The 13,820-nt window shown below is 35.6% G+C and overlaps 2 protein-coding genes across 2 annotated transcripts; one reads left to right on the forward strand and one right to left on the reverse strand.

Moving 5' to 3' along the window:
* Positions 1 to 2,360: 2,360 nt before the first annotated feature.
* On the forward strand, positions 2,361 to 6,600 carry LOC106141157 (uncharacterized). Its single transcript, XM_060950844.1, has 3 exons — positions 2,361 to 2,498; positions 3,524 to 3,676; positions 6,150 to 6,600. The coding sequence occupies exons 1-3, from the start codon at positions 2,361 to 2,363 to the stop codon at positions 6,291 to 6,293; spliced, it is 435 nt and encodes a 144-aa protein (XP_060806827.1). The 3' UTR covers positions 6,294 to 6,600.
* Positions 6,601 to 7,441: 841 nt separating this feature from the next.
* Positions 7,442 to 12,439, reverse strand: LOC106137102 (farnesol dehydrogenase). The gene is made up of 8 exons (XM_060950727.1): positions 12,205 to 12,439; positions 11,841 to 11,889; positions 10,892 to 11,028; positions 10,314 to 10,479; positions 9,616 to 9,757; positions 9,066 to 9,195; positions 8,398 to 8,523; positions 7,442 to 7,827 (listed from the first exon to the last, which is right to left on the reverse strand). Exons 2-8 carry the CDS (start codon positions 11,863 to 11,865, stop codon positions 7,783 to 7,785), a joined length of 771 nt encoding a protein of 256 aa, XP_060806710.1. The 5' UTR covers positions 11,866 to 11,889; positions 12,205 to 12,439; the 3' UTR covers positions 7,442 to 7,782.
* Positions 12,440 to 13,820: the final 1,381 nt, after the last annotated feature.

Raw genomic sequence — 13,820 nt, forward strand, 5'->3', positions numbered from 1 at the left:
AAAATACATACTAGTACTAACTATACAACTAATACGAGTATGTTTACTTGTACTATGTACAAACCATATAAATCGTCACAATTAGTCCTAACTATATTTATTATAACTAATACTAAGTATATTATTTTGATTTCTGCGGTTCAAACTTAATGCCAATCATTTGTATAATTTCAGTGTCGTGTGATTCCCAGCATTTTAGATTAGGATCGCTCCATATCTTTTCCATGGATGTCGTAAAAGGCGACTAAGGTATCTACCAAGAGGGTCAGTAGGGACTATAGAAGACTAAAGTAGGATGGTAGTCAGACAGCCGACTGTAAACTTTGCACGAATCTTACATATAGGTACGCAAGAATAAACAATGATGACGGGAGAGATAGCTGTAAACAGATGCGCCTTTATTGTACTTATACCCAACCCAACAAATATTACAAATCTGAAAGTAATTTTGTCTGTCTGTTACGCTTGCGCGCATAGACTAAACTGATTTTGATTAAATTGGGTACAGAGGCCCTAAGGAAAAACATAGGCTTGATTGCGGAATACGGTGGGAAAAAGGGGTTAAAAAAAGCGGGCAAAAACTAATGAGATTATACATATAAGCAAAAAAATATTTTTCATTTCGACATTGAAATACATAAGATCGATTGTATCGTACACCAATACAATCGATTGTATGTAGTACGTTTTGTGAATCTTTCACAGATATTTGTCTGCTTTTCTGAACGCTCAAAAATCTTGGAAGTAACCTGTACTTTTAATCATGATCCATGCTGGGTTAAACTGGTTCCTCTATAGGTAAGGTCAGGCAGGAAAGGCAGACGGAACCTGGCTTACCCACTCCTGGATCGTAAGGTTCACCTCGGTCTCCTGCCTAAGGAGGACACTAAACAGCCGAGGCAAACGCCAGGAGGATAAAGACTATAATAACATATCAATATGACGGTATTGCACATTGATCCATCGACAGGAACTGTCCTCAGGAAGCGAGGTATCAACGCAGCAATGGATAATTTGTGACCGGAACGCCATCGCGTTTGGCAACTCGAGTGGCGCAACGGCCAAGAAGGCGTGGTCGTGTCATACTGCGCGTACGCACGGTTTTGAAGTCCTTCTATTTGACACTACCACGCCTTGATATAGAGGGTGTAGTTTTCATTTTGACTGACTTTTTATACTGACCTGACAAACTATAAATATGTATCTTAAACACTTAATCCAACATAAACATGCGAAAAGAATATCTATCCCAATATTATGATTACTGTTGCAATGCTGTGAACATTTCCTTGCCTTTACCTTACTAGAAATCTCTCTTTGCCTTAATTTTATTGGTAACGTTTTAGGTCAACGACAAAAGTATACAAGTTTTTATAGGTACTTACTTACTAAATTAATTTAAATGTCTTGTATATTTTTTTTTTATATTTCGTTATAGAAAATGCAAAGCTTTGTTTGTTAATTAGGTATATGTCGTTACTTTTCCTCAAACAAAACCTGTTTAGGCAGGTACTTGTTTTAAAAGAGATTACTTTCCTTTGAAGTCTTCTAATAAATATTCGAGTACAATTGTAGGTAGGTATTTGCCAAATTAAGTAGGTACTGGTCCATCCAGTCAATTAAAATTATCAACTAGTTTTGTAACAGCCTGTGGCTTACACAGGAACTACGACGTTATAAGTATAGATTTGCCTGGCCTGACCATCCTCAGTGTAAAACAGGCTCAGATACCGTTACATCTAGTCACTAAGGTATTTTTCTGTAATATTTTATTATTTTTGTCATAACTAGAAAAAAGAATAGGTACAGTAAACAAAAACAATAAATACGAAAAATGCTTATCTACCTGTACCTACATATTTTTTTATTTTAAAGATATTATCTTTTTATCTACGACTAAGTACTTTTAAAGAGCTAACTAGGCGGGGGGTGGAATAAATTTTAATGCATAATTTAAAAAAAATATATAATGGTAAAAGCTGGCGTGATTAAAGAAAATATTTGCGGAAAAAAGTAATCAATCACAGCGGGATTCGAACTCGGGAAAACACTAACCAAAACCATAGAGGAGTCAACTTTCTCTGCCGGCAGCTGTACTGTACCTATGTGTCATCAATCATCAAGCATTGCACAATTCATAAATTAATTGTCTACCCTCATAATATTTCTTGTAACCTATTTAACCAGATCACAATCACCCGAATCTCATTACAGCGCAATTAAGCCATTATAATCGTATCATTGCTGTATTAATTCCACAACCTGATCGCTTGATTGTTGGAATATAAAGTACAGGTTTTGGGTGATCGCGCGTCAAAGTTAAAAGTCTTACTTGGTTAGTCATTAGTTTGGAGTCTACGATGGCGGAAGGGCGCTTTTTCTCGTTGCTTCTGGTGGCGTGTCTACTGGCAAATGCCCTTAGTGCACCCTCAGATGTATACAGATGGAGAAGAGGAGATAATGATGTGGACTCTAGGGAGGATTACAATGGGAGATCGGTGAGTACCATTTTTTAAGACTTCAAAAAGTAGATTTATTCGTGAACGTCACAGACTTAGAAGAGGTTCTGCATGCATATGTTTATCCTTCTTGTTGCCTGGTTCAAAACTATCAACTAAAGAAAAAGATTTTTGAAATATCTTTAAGCTCCGTAGGGTGTTATTTTAGATTACCCACGTAGATACATATTTCACGATAATAATAGAAATTCGTTTGTCATAGAATATAGAATATATATGATAAGACTCCAAAATATTATTTAGCCGGTTCAATAAATCGTGAAGAAGGAAGAGAAGAAAGTCCTTTTATTTTAAGAGAACATTCCATTTCCATTGCACTCAATACTCGTATTACATACATACATATAGTCACGACTATATCCCTTGCGGGGTAGACAGAGCCAACAGTCTTGAAAAGACTGAATGGCCACATTCAACTATTTGGTGACAGGTTGCTAGCCCATCGCCTAAAAAAGAATCCCAAGTTTGTAAGCCTATCTCTTAGTCGCCTTTTACGACATCAACGGGAAAGAGATGGAGTGGTCCTATTCTTTTTTGTATTGGTGCCGGGAACCACACGGCAACTACTCGTATTTAGTGCAATATACCTACCTTTTCATAAACTAATCATCTATAGCTAATTATGTAAGATTTTTCTCGATGTTGCACTCTCAGTTTATTTATTCACATAGGTGTCGTAAAATCCGTGCCAATTTTAAAACCTGTTCAGTCTTAAACTTGCAATTAAATTCATTGCAAAGTAAGTTTGTGTAATGTACATACGTGTCCCTTTTACAACTTTTCTAGTAATTATAAGTTCTATTTTAGTGTTATTTATGCGCCCTTGGTTGAATACTCGAATGTGTGTCAACTCATGAACTCGGGCGTGTCATTTTTCCGTTTTCAGTTTCAGTTTTTGTACAACAAAACCAAGTAAGAACTACCTACATCTGTAATACAAAATTATTGAGCAATTTAGTTTTGTCACCTCTAAAAAATGAATTGCTTCTAAATCAACTTTCCAGGTATCGACCACCACCTACTCCCCCGCGGTAGAGAAGTTCGACGATGATGACGAGGACTTCAGCGACAACACCACGTCTCCTCCGTCTGGTAGTAACATCTTCAGCCTGCTCCGTCTGGCCGGCGCGCTCTTACCAGGCCTCAGCGCTTCTAATGTAAGTAGAACTATCAGCCAAAATTAACAGAAGGCAAACTTACCTTGTTTAAATCGGGGAAGCCTGGTGAAGTTCAAGAATACCCTAAACTGACAAGTTTGCAGGAAGATGATGATATGTTTGTGTTTTCCACACACTCTCTCTCTCTCTTCACTTTATATGCCGCACATTTTGAGATAACGTATTCACGTATTGAAACGCGCACTGTTCAAATTTTTGCCTTGTTTCTTTAATTTTCTACAAAATTAACTCTATTATTTAGAGGACAGATCCGGAGTTTTTCCTGACGGCACCAGGTATTTTTACATGAGTGTTTTTTTTAATGGATTACCCGCTGAACACGAATTCTGTTGCACTTTGAAATGACTTCACGCACACGGTGAAAGAAGAACTTGAACTTGGCGATTTCGAACTGGTGCACTGTGTTTAATATCTACTAAAACTAATATCAAAAATAAAACTGCTTAAAAACAAGTAAGTACCCACTGCACTAATACTATAAATCACTATGCTTGCATTCAGTTTGACTTGAACGCTTTTCAAATCTACCTCTTGCCTTCTTACATAGTTTGATATTGAAAATAACTTTTACAGCAACAAAAAGTAATATCAAATCCGATGATCCTGAAGATCATACGAGAGTTCATGAAATTAGACAAAAAAGTCGCCCAGCCTCGACGTGATACACTCCGCGATAATGAAATTGAGATCGACGATACCATAGATTTAAAACCACCACCATTGCAAAGACAAGAGATCGAAGAAAGTGACGGAGATAGTTCTGAGAGCAATGAAAGTGACAACGATGAATCTGAAGAGAATGACAGTGCCGAGGAGGAAAGTTCTGAACATGATAGTGATAACGATACTAAAAATAGTAATGATAATGGTAATGACAAACAAGATTCCGATTCAAATGCGGAGTCTGATGAGGATGACGACGATGAACCTCCAGAAAGTGATGGGCAAGGAGGTGGCGTATTGGGGTTGCTGGCAGGGCTGAGTGGAGGCGTAAGTCAATTGATGGAATACTTGAATTAAACAGGTAAATTTGATAATCAAGTACATAATTAAATGAATTATCTTTTTTTAGGAAGATGGACAATCAGATTTAGGGTCATTATTAGCTGCAGTCAGTGGAATTGTAGTAAATTTGAGCGTAAGTTAATTTACAATGATGTTGCACTACATATTTTTTTTACAAAGTGCCGAAACATTTTAATATTAAATTTTGGTAATTTTAGGGAGATGGATTCGACTTAAACGCTCTCATCGCATCTGGTTTAGGTCTATTCGTGGGACTTCTGGTAAATAAATATTTATTTATTTTATGAATTCAAAAATAAGTTCTCCCGATAGACCATAATTTTAAGTAATGCTTTTATTCTACAGTCGGAAGGTGAAGAGAATCCCGGAGCTATACTAGCTAGTTATCTTTTGACGTCATTGGAATCTTTGACAGGAGGCGGAGCGGTAAGGAACGCTGTTGTTTAATTAGTCTTTAGGAATGATGAACCGATTTAATAGTTATTTTTATATTCCTTTCAGAATAACAATGGAGCCTTCTTTGGAAATCTTATATCAAAATTAGTCAAAGGAACCAGTGCGGTATGTAATTTATCTATCTACGTAAATAAATAAACTAGTTTTCTGATCATTATAGATATTGCATGTTTATTCCGATGCATGAAAAGGAAAAAAAATTCTACATAATACAGCAAAAGCATGAAAATCAACGTTTTGAACCTATCATTACCATTTTATTTGCTTATGGATTGAAGTATATTATAAGGTCTCTAGTAGTTTTTATATCTGATACATTGCTCGCTTTATAAAATATAAAAAAGTTAGAGTTCGGCACAGGTAATAGAAGTTCGATTTCTCTGGCTACAACACTGTTTGCAGGCGGGTGACCCCGACGCGAGTTCAGAAGAAAATGGCAACAAGATGCCGATGGCAGACTCCGCAGGATTCTTCGCGAGCCTCCTCATGTCCCTACTTGGGGAAATGTCCAAGACCAGCTCTGGAGGAAGCTCCAGCCCTTGGAGACGAGAAACACATACACCTAACATATATAACTAATAAAATTATTGCCTTGTTCTATTTTTACTACTCTTAACTATTATTGTAAGATAATAAATTTTTTTAATAGGATTATAAGAGGATAAAATTCTATCCATCTGTCTATTTGAATAAAATTAGTCACGACAATTTTATAGAGTAAAAAGCTGAATATTTTTTTACTTGTGATAAACAAATTAAGACTTTTATTACATTCCCATGTGCAACTTCAAACCACAGCGTAAGTTAACTAAATAATATACCTATACCTATTATATGTTTTGCAGCGTAAAATACAGCATATAATGCTAGCGTATAGCCGAATATAATGTTCATAAGCCACAAAGCTGAAATATTTAAGCTTACACCGTGCAATAAATGTAATTTCTTCAATGTTATCCAAAATTTTCAGAACCCGTCGTCTACATCAAGCGAGACGCCCTCGTCTCCTCTTTGGACGCTGAAGATGGACATTCTCCGAGCGATCCTGCAGTTCGGCACTAGCGTGTTGGGCATGGCTTTTTCATCTTCTTCAGCAGCCGCCACCACACCTTGACGAATGCTGCTCCGTAGCCCATTAGTGCCATTATAGTTATGAAGCTTTAGTCGTTATAAGAATCCGTAACTGAATATTTTTATTACATGATTTGCTTTTATTATCATTGATGTCACGTATCCAAGAGATACCTTGACTTGTAAATGGAGTTATTATTATTTATGACAAATTGTTTCTCTATAAGTACCCAAAATTGAATATTTTTTGTCCAATATTTGCTATAATTAACCAAGTATCCAAGAGATACCACTGAGTTGTAAGGAAGGAGAATTATTCTTTCTGACATTTTTTCTTTATAAGGATATATTAACAAAATATTTTTATAAAATTTGCTATCATTAACGTATCCAAGAGATACCATTTGACTTGTAATGTACCTAATTGACTTGCGAAAGGTAAGTCTAATGTCCCCCACATTAGACTTACCCACGATCGCGGAAAATTTAGTAAAATGACAACCCTAAGCTAAGAAATAGCTAAGAATACTCTTCTTCTCTATAGAACCTTTAAGATGGGCACACTTAAAACCAGGCTGGCTTCCTTTACCTCATTAGCAGCAATCACATCCTGACGAAAGCTGCTCCATAGTCCATTAGTGCCATAATACATGATTTTATCTATATGACTTGTTTCTTTTTAATTAAATATACCAACCCTATGTACAGATAGGTACTATGCACACACATATATAATCACGTCTTCATTCCTTACGGGATAAACAAAGCCAACAATCTCAAAAACACTGGAAGGCCACGTTCACCTGTACTTCGTCTGAATGTCTCAACTTTTTCGCTCCCCTGGTTTTCCGGACATAAACGTAGCTTTTGTTACTTTAGAAAGTCTAGTACCGAGCTAGTGTGAAATTCCATAAAAATTGCGCTTCATAGTTTTTGATATACATATTCATAACAAACAAAACTTAAAATCTGTTTTTTATTCACTGTCATATTAAAATAGTACACTTATGTATATTGCTGCATCGAGTTTAACGTTGGCTCTGTCTATCCCGTAAGGGATAAAGACGTATTACAATGTACTAATGCCCGAAAAACCGTCATCTTTTTCATGAAGCCAAAATCTGTCTACATATATATTTTCTTTTGACAGAATTGGAAAACATTGTAAACTGAGTTGAAAGTGAAACGTGGTTTAAAAAAAATTAGTTATCATTTATTCGTAAAATTATAACAATTTCTTCATAACACTTTTGGTCGGACTTCATTTATATACTTACTTAGTGCTTCGTCAACATGTTTAATATATGGAAATAGAAGTTACCTAATTTTTCGCCAATAAGGGTCACTTATCCCGGTCCCGGTCCCGGACCTTCCCCAGAAAAACCTCTTTCCAATATTTAAAATAGGAACAAAATCCGTCCATAACATTCCGAGATTATCTCATACATACAGACAAAGAAAACAGAAGGCTTTATAATATGTAGTGATAATGATAACAATATTAGAATATTGATTGCAGCAAAGCGTTGATATCAAAGCCTTTTCTCCGACACCGGGGAAATACTCAATTCGTTGATCTGAAAAGGAAAATGTCAAGGAGAATGTCACGATGATACTCTTAGTTAACTGAATGATACCTACTCGTATAAGCATGACTCTAAAATTTTCGGTAGGTATTTCTGATTAAAATATAATTCCATACAAATGAATCTGATTAGTAAAGGTACATGTACATAGGTGCTTCTACTGTAAGCCATAGCAATTAATCTGAATGCTTATCCCATTTCTATAAATACGAATACATATAATCACGTCTATATCTCTTGCGGGGTAGATAGAACTAATAGTCTCGAAAAAACTGATAGCCCACATTCACAGACGGTCTGTGACAGACTTAAATGATAGAATTGATATTCAAATAGGTTTCTTGCCAAACGGGTCCAAGAAGTTATAAGCCTATTCCTAAGAGATAGAGGGGTCACATTACATACGGCACTAATACTAAACTTGCTAAGGTAAATAAGTATGTTCTAAACTTCCAGAGAGATAAGGTTGTATAATAGTAACTGGGACTCACGCCAGGATGCAGCGGGTACGGAAAGGACTTCCAGGAAAAAAAAAACATTAAATTTAATTTCACTACTCACATTAACGTTAGGCGGCGTCGAGACGACGTACAGTACAGCGTCGGCGACGTCGCTTGCTCTCAATGTAGGGAAGTATTTGGCTGCCTCCTCCGCCATAGCGGTGTCCACTAGTCCTGGGGCAATGCTCTGTTAAAAATATTAAAAAAAGAATAAATTTTATTTAAAAAATCGATGCTACAGATATAACATCATACAGGGGCTTTAGAAATTTTATGCGAGTTTGCTTTGCCGACAACCGTTAATTTAGAAAAAAAAATATTTCAATTTACCTAATTATCAATTTTTTTCTTCGAGTACCAAAGTAATGAATAAACTATTTTTAGTTTTATTTTTTTGCTCTTATCATATTTTTGACTGCATTTTAATCCGATTTTATCATTGAGCCATACAGCTGAACGTGGCCTTTAATTCTTTTCAAGACTGTTGGCTCTGTCTACCCCGCAAAGGATATAGACGTAATTATACGTATGTATGTCCAAAGCGACCTCGGATTTTAATGCATTAGTTCAATTAGATCACGATAGTTAAGAAAGAGAGTATATTACATAGGTACTAAATTAAAAAATAGTATATTCAACAAAAGACTTCAACGAGTTAATTTTTTTTTTTACATTTTCTCAGACCTCACACATTGAATATCTTCACATATCCTTTTAAGTGGTTCTCACCGTAACTTTGATCTTGTTCTTGAAATCCGCTAACTCGTTGAGCAGCGAGGCTGTGAAAGCACAGGACGCGTGCTTCGTGCTCGGGTAGAGGTTGAACAAAGAGGAGAAGGGGATGTAGTGACCAGCGATGCTGAAATAACAAATATTGGTTCATCAACGTATACTTGTACAACGCCCAATTCTATGGCCAACAACATATTTTATTTTGAGATAAACTTTCTCTAAACTTCTGTAGTTCTGAAAAGTTAATCTTATTTTTTCGGTTATGGATATATTTGTAGTATTTAGTGTGTCTCTAAGACATATACGGCCTAATTTTGTATGATGTTTATATATTTTTTTTTTTGATTAAAAAGAAAATATATCTTATGTGAAATACCTTGCTTAGTTTAATACATTTTGAAATTTTCTTTTAATTTTTAATATACAGATAATTGTTAGCCATTCGGGTCCAGTGAACATCTATTCTTCTTATCCAAATACTATGTGATGTAATCTATAATTAGGTCAATCTGTCCCTTACAATTTGACCTCATTAATCATAAATTACCTGTTAATGTTGACTATATGGCCGTCAAAGTTCCTCTTCTTCATGGAAGCAAGGGCTCGCCGTGTGCAAAAGACGACCGCTTTGAGGTTGGTATCGATAGTCGATATAATTTCCTCATCGCTCATCATCTTGTCACCCAAATCTGAAATCGTAAACTTTTATTAACGCCACAGGAAGCTAGGTACTAAATACTTTTGCCGATTTTGTAGAATTTCATCGCAGAGAGACCAATTTTGAGATTTTATTTCGATTATGTTTTCTGTCTTTAAGTTCATAAGGATGTTGGTTGTTTTTCGTGTCTTAACTAAACGGTGTACACGTCATGCAATTTCTTGATCGTAGGTCAGATGGTCGTCGTTTAATTAAATTAATAATTTGCCATTTTTTATAATCCGCTTCTTGTTAATCAATAATTTATTCGTAGTTTCTTGTAACTAGTAATGTTGTACTTACAATTTCACATATAGAAAGATAGTCATTAATTTCCCCTTTCAAAATGATTCTTGCAATGCGAATGTTTAGTTACCTACTAGTAAGTAATCTTTTTTTGGTAAAATAAATACATTTCCTGAAACATGTCATCCGCCGACCGAAAGCCGAAGTTGTATATAATATCTTAACTTGTACCGTTTTATCATCAAGCTGCCTTTGTTACTAAGCTCGCATTTCAATTGTCATGTATCAAAATGTTTGGTTACCAGTAAACTGTCCCTGGTGGAACACGCCGGCGTTGTTGACCAACACGTCGGTGCCTCCGAAGGTGTCCTCCACCCACTGGAAGGCGGCCGTGATGTCCTCCAACTTTGACACGTCACATTGCTTAGAGTGCAGGCTGCCCTTGCCATTTAGTTGGCTTTTCAAATTCTGAAATTTATTTTGTTTTGATTTGCATTCAAAACCCAAATTCTATAAGGTAGATATTTGGTAAAACGCCGACGTTTTGCCAAAATTTTATAAAGTTGATGGCAAACCAGCAAAATTTTCCCTTTTTCTGCATTGCACATTTTATAGTAAGTAGACAGTACATTGGAATGATTGTTCATAATCAATAAATTGCCGTAATTCAAAGATCAACGAGCGATTGATTAATATAGCGAGCGGATCTCATAATTGAGTACAGTTGATTAAAGAACGTAGGTACATGCTGTGTGTATGTTGTTACTACGATATCACCTACTTACTAAATAGGTACCTACCTATCATAATAGATGTAGTAGGTACTTATTTAAGTTTCACGCCTTTTTCTTAGAGTAACAATAATCGGCTGAGTACTCACATCTACTAGAGGGGCTCTCCTGGCCAAGCCAACGACTGTCATCCCAGCGTTGGCCAGCGCCACACAGATCGCCGCTCCGATGCCGGCGCTGGCTCCTGTCACCACTGCGGTCTTACCCGTCCAACGGTCCATAATTTCTGTAATATTTGTCCAGTTATTTCTTCAAAGGCGATAGGCTGACAACCTGTCACTATTTCTACTCTCAATTCGATCATTAAGCCTAGCAGCTCTTCGGTCTTTCAAGACTGCTGGCTCTGTCTGCCCCGCTGCGCTGGGCGATGTAGACGTGATTATATGAATATGAATGAATTGTTTCTTATCTCTCTCTTTGTCACCTTTAAGCCATCTCAGCTGCATCAAACGCTACTATGATCCAATAAGGATTAAGACCCCATGATAAGTTTGCGGAGACATATGAGAGTTGCTTCGTATAAAAACCTAGAAACCCAATCAAAGATCATGGGCAAAGATGGACCGCGGCTTCTCTCCAGAGAGATGAGGATGTAATTGGGATTACCGTAACGATTGCACTCTCCGCTACTGAGATACGACATCTGGAGGTCTCATATGTTCCATAACTAAAACTACTTACTTACTAAACATAATGTAATTTCTATCAAAATACTTTTCCAATTATCTACATATTTCTCAACTAGCTTTAATCTATAGATGCATAAATACACTCGCGTAGGTAGCTATTATTTTAAAGCAAAACCCACAGGAACAGTACTTTTCGGAAATTAAAGTTATCGTAAATAACTATATTTTCTATTAAATAGTTTAGACGAAATTGAGGATAAACCCTTTTGACTTTATTGTAAGCTGTTTATAAGTAAGTAAGTATAAAGTATTTGTAATGTTTTTTTATTGCATTCATAGCTCCTAAAAAACTTGACTTTCTAAGGTCTTATAACCAGCATTTTGAAACATTGCTATAAAAACAACTTACGTAAGTTTATATAGGTAGTTTGCATACAGTTCCAATGGTCCCATATCACCTAGTCAAATAAGATTGAAATTGAAAACAACTCTCACTTTCGAATATTTCTGATCGCGTGGCTTAGCATATTGTTATAAATTTTCCTCATACCTATCACAGATTTTTTTCACTTATTAAAAGACTATTCTGAAACTAATGAACCAATTTAAAATACTTTCGTAGCTAGTAGTATCCGATAGCTGCATTTATTTAGAAATTATTTGGCGAAAGGTATTTTTAATTCTCACATGTTTAATAGCCCGGAACACATTTATTTTTTAATAAAATTTTACACAAATCTCATTCGAATTATGATTATAAAAATTATACTGACCTAGAAAGTGTATAATGATACAAGGAGACCGGTTTGCGCGCGCGCCTGCACCAGACTGTGTCGGTTGTCCTATGTTGTTATTGTAACAAGTTATTGTGACGACATAGAATAAGAGGCAGCTCCACTTCTGATGACCATTGCTAGGAGGCTTATTCCGTAAAGAGCGCCACAATACTGAGTCCTCCTTCTCAAAAGCACGTTTAAGAGTAAAATTTAGTATCGATTGACCGTGTAACAGTAAGTATAAGTCCCGTTAACGCTATGATAACCGATCAAGTCCCATTGGTTATTAACTGATTTAAGAGCAATGACACTAGGAAACAACGTCAGAAAAATAATATTTATACGTTTGTCTGTCACCTCTGTTGTTGTAAAACAAAGAATTTCGGAATATTGCCTTGAATTATATCAGAAAATTATTTCAATGAAGATTTGTCCCTTGGCTTACTTGATGTCTCTCCGATTATGTTAATTCAATATCTGCACCCAATAAGCTAAGGTAAGAGGCTTAATTATAATGCACCATCACACTAAGAATAAAGAAAAAATATTTGTATTGTTGTAAGTTTATAACGAATTAACTCAAAACCTACTGACCCGACTTTGATGAAATTTGATACACAGAATAAACCTTTAGGAATAACATAGGCTGACATAGAAGAAACATTTTTTCTGGAAATTCTTACGGAAGCGAAGTCCCGCGCAAAAGTTAGTGTATCTATAAATTTATGGGAATAGGACTTAAAAAGAAAAAGATATGATAATTTTAAAATGGTATATTTCGTTAAGATAGTGTATGTTAATAGAAAAATCTCCGACATACTGACACTTAACAAGGCTAGATATTGAAATGGTCGACTATACAACACGCGGCATATATCCATATAATATTTACGAATACTCTGACACACTCATAGGAACATTTGCACCTTAGTCTAATCATAAACTACGAGCTGACAGCGACGGGTAAGTTACGAGACTACCACTCACACGAAAATTATTAATTCAACAACATATTTTAGCACAAGGAAAACATTACTTTTAAATGCGATAATGAATTTCGCGTCAAAGCAAGTTTTTTTTTTTAAACTATAAATTGGGAAACCGTTACTGTGCTAGACTAAAACGCGTTTTGCGCGCGCTTCAAAGCACTTGTCAAATTTATACAACGGCCATACTACCATAGATAGGTACTTCTGAGATATGTACATTAGTTTGAATGCAGGCAATGCACTGCATAGGGAGGAAATCATCGCTTCCCTTCGCTTCATGTAAAAACCCAAATCAGGGTTTACAAATGTTTCTTTTTGTTTTAATAACAGGCAATACAAAAAAGGCATGTTATTATAAATTATATTTTTGGCAGTGATCTATATTTTTTTTAAACTTGCATGATCATTTTCGTAAGAGTGGCAACAAAACGAACTTCTTAAAGAACATTGAAGGAAAAGCTTTAATAATAACTTTTTCGCAGGCAATTTTCGACTTAACACGCGGTCTCATTTCATGTAAAACAAATATACGCTTGTGTAGATATCTAACATACAAAATTTAACGAAAGAAACGCACATAAATAAAATTCTCAAAAATCACAAATTTCTAATAAAACGCTTTTT

This window comes from Amyelois transitella, chromosome 22, assembly GCF_032362555.1.
Source record: "Amyelois transitella isolate CPQ chromosome 22, ilAmyTran1.1, whole genome shotgun sequence".
Taxonomy (NCBI): domain Eukaryota; kingdom Metazoa; phylum Arthropoda; class Insecta; order Lepidoptera; family Pyralidae; genus Amyelois; species Amyelois transitella.

What these genes read in the sequence shown, in the direction of transcription:
- LOC106137102 (XM_060950727.1), bottom strand. Translation starts at nt 11,865, where the DNA reads ATGCAAACTACCTATATAAACTTAC. An exon ending in AACTACCTATATAAACTTAC is followed by an intron (nt 11,029 to 11,840) that starts GTAAGTTGTTTT and finishes CAAATATTACAG; the next exon opens with AAATTATGGACCGTTGGACG. An exon ending in GGAGAGCCCCTCTAGTAGAT is followed by an intron (nt 10,480 to 10,891) that starts GTGAGTACTCAG and finishes AATAAATTTCAG; the next exon opens with AATTTGAAAAGCCAACTAAA.
- LOC106141157 (XM_060950844.1), top strand. Translation starts at nt 2,361, where the DNA reads ATGGCGGAAGGGCGCTTTTTCTCGTTGCTTCTGGTGGCGTGTCTACTG. An exon ending in AGGATTACAATGGGAGATCG is followed by an intron (nt 2,499 to 3,523) that starts GTGAGTACCATT and finishes TCAACTTTCCAG; the next exon opens with GTATCGACCACCACCTACTC. An exon ending in CAGGCCTCAGCGCTTCTAAT is followed by an intron (nt 3,677 to 6,149) that starts GTAAGTAGAACT and finishes CAAAATTTTCAG; the next exon opens with AACCCGTCGTCTACATCAAG.